The 5,122-nt window shown below is 33.3% G+C and overlaps 1 protein-coding gene and 1 long non-coding RNA gene across 2 annotated transcripts; one reads left to right on the top strand and one right to left on the bottom strand.

The window, feature by feature from the left end:
* Positions 1-387: 387 nt before the first annotated feature.
* LOC110231072 lies at positions 388-1,538 on the bottom strand. Its single transcript, XR_002334157.1, has 2 exons — positions 1,143-1,538; positions 388-653 (listed from the first exon to the last, which is right to left on the bottom strand). It is a non-coding gene; the product is annotated as an uncharacterized LOC110231072 (long non-coding RNA).
* A 1,261-nt stretch (positions 1,539-2,799) lies between these two features.
* On the top strand, positions 2,800-3,750 carry LOC9324094. Its single transcript, XM_002887985.2, has one exon. It carries the CDS (start codon positions 3,010-3,012, stop codon positions 3,616-3,618), a length of 609 nt encoding a protein of 202 aa, XP_002888031.1. The 5' UTR covers positions 2,800-3,009; the 3' UTR covers positions 3,619-3,750.
* The last annotated feature ends 1,372 nt before the right edge of the window (positions 3,751-5,122 follow it).

Raw genomic sequence — 5,122 nt, 5'->3', positions numbered from 1 at the left:
ATAGGTGTTTAGTGTATTGACAAAACAAAGAATTAAATTAAATACTTGTTAAATGCAAAATAGAGATTCATGTGTTATCACATATGTTGATTTGAGCAAAAAATTGTCATATATTTGAGCAAGAAATACATCAAATACTTGTCATATTTGGATTTTGATTTGAGCTTGATGTTTTACATCACGTTCATTACATAATAGTAGCAAGTAATGAGTAATGAGTGATGTAGCCATTTGTAGTTTAAGTTAGGTTTTGCTTTGAGTTTAATAACCAAAAGCTGCAGAATCATTATATGGTAAAAACATGCCTCCAAAATGTCTAATATGCAATGAGATAAGCACAGAAGATGTCGACGCAAGAAACCTAAAGCGACTTGGCAAAGGTGCAACTGTGTAAAACTCAAGAACTGGAATTAGAAAGTTTGGGCAGAGATCAACAAAACTGAATGAATTTACTCAGGTTTTTACATATTTCAACTCAGGTTCTCCTTAACGAGTGTTAAGAATGGGTACAAGCATAATCCAAGAACCATGATCACACCGCTGATCAGAAATGTCTTCGGGGCGGCCAAAACCATCACCAGAATGGTTGAGTACGGATATGAGCTGCTGGTTTCATCCGATCAAGCCAACGAAGAATCCAGTTTCCAAGATTCCTACCAACTTCTATGTCTTTAGTTTCAGTTTGAGCTTATCATACTCTTCATCACTCAAGATTGGATTCCATAGACATAAGCCATTGAAGCAACAAAGATCATCACTTTGACTCTCACTTTGATTCCAGAAACATAAGCCATTGAAGCAATGGATGATGAGATGATGAGAATTGGTGGCAATGAGGTGAGAGAGATTAGTGGAACTAACATAAGATTAAGAGCCAACGATGTTTATGAAAGATACAATTTAGTATTCCCATTGACAATCAAAAATCTAATCATCTCAATGCCAAAGTCCCATAATTAATAGATTTGTATGTTTCTCATCATACACTACCAAACATAATTTGGTCAAACGTTTGAATCAATAACAAGAACATCAAATCCACAACTCTAAACACTTCGAATTGACAAAATTAAAAGGCGAAAAAATCTGAATTAAGCTCGATTGATAACGAAACATGGAAATGGAGAGTGAGTGAGTCTTACCTTGTAAGCAGTCGCAATTCTCAGCTTCCTTTCTAACAACGTTTAGCACGAAATCGATCAATTTAGCTCCCTCAGACGAAATCGGAATAATCGTGTGAGGAGAAGAGCCATGGCTATCGGGAATTAAAGAGACGGTTGGTGAATCAGGATAAGAGCCATCGCGAAGAGCAATAAACGGATTCAAGGAAATCTCAGGTGAATCGCATCCGGCAAGAGATGATAAAGAGAAAGAGAGTCGAGAAAGAACTTTACGATGAAGAGAGAAACAGAACGCGTTTTTTTTTGTTAAAAATCATCAGGGATTGACACGTATGCGTCTCTCTCTGGTTCTCAAAACTCTGTCCACAGAGCCGGTTCTTTAGATAATTGTGTGTTTTCATTTATTTTTATTACCATTAAAGCAGAGAACCCTATATTTAAGAGAAGAAAACCCCCCTTTGGAGATGCTCTAATGGCTTACATTTGGACCACCCGTCCCCAACCTTACCTTTCTTTCATCCCTTATATGATTTTCACTAATTCTATAGCTTCTCTCAATCTGATTGGTGGTACTTGGTATCTATCGACAAGACTAAAACAAAGAATTAATGTAAAAAAAGAATTTATGTAAGCAAAAAAAAAAAAAAACAAGAAAATTGAGTCTATTCTTCATAGCTTATATTCGTTGTAGTTGTATATCGAACACAATTTTTCGTTTCTTTCTCCAAATTATTTTGAGTTATGCACTTTCATAATATTCACAATTTAATTTGATTAGTAATTAAAGAATGCAAGAATATAATTCAGTATATTCAGTATATTAATTTGATTACAACTAAAAATTTGTGACATTGAACAGCAGAAAGTTAGAGAATAATAGCACAAATTCAGTATATTTGGGTTGATTGCAACTCTATAACCTAAATGTGTTGTATCGAATCCGAAAGTAGTAGGAACCTCTTTGGTCACCCAGTGACATTGGTTTTTCAAGTGATTTTTTTTTTTTTTGGTAAAATATTAAGTTCAATGGTTTTTAAAGTTCTTACTAATAGGAATCAAAAATAAAGATGATTCAATATCAAGTTCAAGAAGATGGTTGCTAGAGTCCCACATGTCGACAATAATTGGCGAGTCATCTCCATCAATAACAACTAAACTTGTCCTAACCTAGCTTCTTGACTGTGTTCTTGAACCCAAAACAATTTTATCGGCCTGGTACCTTGGGCTTATGCCTTCAGCTTTAGGCCCAAATATTTATTCTTTGGTTAATCTCTGTTTTTTTTTTGGTTTGGTCACGAAATTTTGGTTGATCTCAAGATCATATTTTTAATTTTAATTTTGGTTAATCTCTGTTTTTTTTAATGTTTCAAAAGTTTAGTATATAATAAAACACCTTCAATCATTGATTAATATAAGAACAATTGTTTGAAGAAGCAACATATTTAATAATTGCCTTCCCTAACGGACAAACAATCTTATTTCTGAACGAAAACAAACCAACCAATGAAAAATTAATAAAAAATCGATGTAACCACAATATGAAAATAATATAAAATCATAACATCGACAAATACGTGCGATTCTCTATAATACATAACGTAAGTCAAATCCATACGTTACTATTGAGTGGTTCCCACTAATTATTCTCCTAATTTTTGTCATTTACTCCATTTTAATAACATAATGTATTATTACAAAAATGAAACATTTAATATTTATATCCAAATTTGTGATCTTCTCAGACAACTCAAGAAAAAAAAAACAAGAGTTCTTGCTTAAACATTTATTGATTGGAGCCATTAAAGCTTTTATATCTCTCGTGAATTTTGAGCCAAAACGGTTATATATTTCTTGTTTTTCTTTTTTTTTTTAACGGGTCCGAGTCACGATGAGTCAACTCGGAGATTTGCTTAGAGAATCAGAAGATGGAACAAGAAGTGAGAGGACGATGATGTTGAGTTTGCTTGAAGAAGATCAAATCAACGGTGGAGATCGAACGATGAGTAAATGGACTACGTTGAAGCAACGGCTGAGATTTGACTGGGTTGGTTGTTGTGGTAAGCCTCTTACTCTGCGTCTCAGACAATCGGAAACACCAATCGTTGTCGATGATGATGATGAAGAAGAAAGTCAAAACCGGGTCATTGACCTTACGGGTTCGGGTACGGGTATGGAGTTGGATTGTTTGACACGTGGCGTGACGAGGAACCTTGCGGAAGCTTTAGCGGAGGAGAGATTAGCGCACGTTACTGCGGAGGAGACTTCAGTTGCTAAAGTACCGTTGATGAGGTTGCTTGCGGAATCGGACGGTTGTGATTCGACGACGTGTTTGGGTAGTGATACGTTGTGTTGCGTTTGTACGGGAAGAGAGAAAGGTGCGGCTTTTATTCCCTGTGGACATATGTATTGTAGAGTTTGTTCAAGAGAGATTTGGATGAATCGTGGGACGTGTCCTCTTTGTAACCGTTCGATCTTTGACGTTCTTGATCTTTACTGAGCAAAATTCATGGATTGATCTGATCGACGATGATATATGTTCAGTTTCTTTGTGCATATTTATATTGTTAGTTACATGATCACTAATTGTTGTATTAAAAATAAATAAATGGTGACTAATCAAAGGGTATCACTAATTAACGTTGTAAACAATATAAAAATTTATAGATCTTTTTTAAAAAACAGTGTGTTTAATATATATATGATAATCAGTATGCCTTTTATTTAAGTTTATCACAGTGAGTTTAGTAAATTTTCACTTATTCACTTCAAAAACAATAATTGAAGTCATTATATATTTTCAATCGTTATTAATAAGAGTTTTTTAAAATCAATAGTAAACATAGTTTAGACGACATATATATAATCTCTGTTGTGTTTTTCGTCAAACTCAATAATCAATTCGACGTAGTCACGTAGAATATTTCATCAAATTTGGACCCAAAATTTGTATATTGTCTTAAGTTGATAGTGATTTATATAGACCATTTGCCTTTTTTTTTTCTTTCTTAAATTAACAAGTTGTAGAGATGCTATTGCTAAGTATAAAGATTGGTGGAGGCCTGTTTCACATCATCAGTTATTGGGCCTGATCGGATACATGGTCCACTAGTGTCGAGGTTGTTTCATATATTCACGCAATGATCTACAATGTAACATGATAATCACTTGAGAAATCTTACAAATTGACTATCAAACTAAGACACGACGAATTACAACTACGATTTAATCGTGTGGATGAAGTCAAACAAAATTATGAAATGGAAAATTCAAAAAGTTGTCAAATTTTGTGATGTTATCTCCGAGGCATACATGAGTTTGTGATGTTAACGTTACATGAAATTACACGCATATATAAGTAAGTAGGAATCTAGGCTGTGAGAGATAATGAATAGATTTATGTGTTATTTAGTGGGTTGGTAAGCTTAAATCACATCATGAAGCATTATCAATTATCTGGTCAAGTTTCAACAATATTCTAAAGTTCATGCATAAAATCATAAGACATTATATACTGATGGAAATTTTAAGTATTGTCAATAACAGAATATAAACTAACTGATATATCTCTATCATTATGTATAGAACAAAACATTCCATTTTGAATTTATTCCCTTCTTGAAAGAAAAAAACTAAGAATATGTATATAACCCTAAAGAGCTTATTCTCCGTGTCAATTTATCTCAATTTATAAAAGAAAGTGTTTTAATTTAAGAGAAAATATGCCTTTGAGACCATAACTTTTGGTGGTAACGAAATCGAATTCTAGAATTAGGGTCAAATTCAGACATTTTTATGTGCCATCATGATGGAGAGCTACTGGTATTCTGTACCTTACGTAATCTATTTGGATTCAAATTCAATAAGTGGTACAAATAAATTGACAAATCGTATGATCAAGTACAGCCATCAACATTGTTGACGGTTCTGTTTGGTTCGTTATTTTTCTATTTCGAGTGTTATTTTTTGAAGGTCTTATATAAGTTTTCACTAGTTTTTAACAT

This window comes from Arabidopsis lyrata (assembly GCF_000004255.2).
Source record: "Arabidopsis lyrata subsp. lyrata unplaced genomic scaffold ARALYscaffold_2, whole genome shotgun sequence".
Taxonomy (NCBI): domain Eukaryota; kingdom Viridiplantae; phylum Streptophyta; class Magnoliopsida; order Brassicales; family Brassicaceae; genus Arabidopsis; species Arabidopsis lyrata.
The sequence above is the reverse complement of the archived record's forward strand: the minus strand, read 5'-3'. Positions and strand labels throughout refer to the sequence as shown.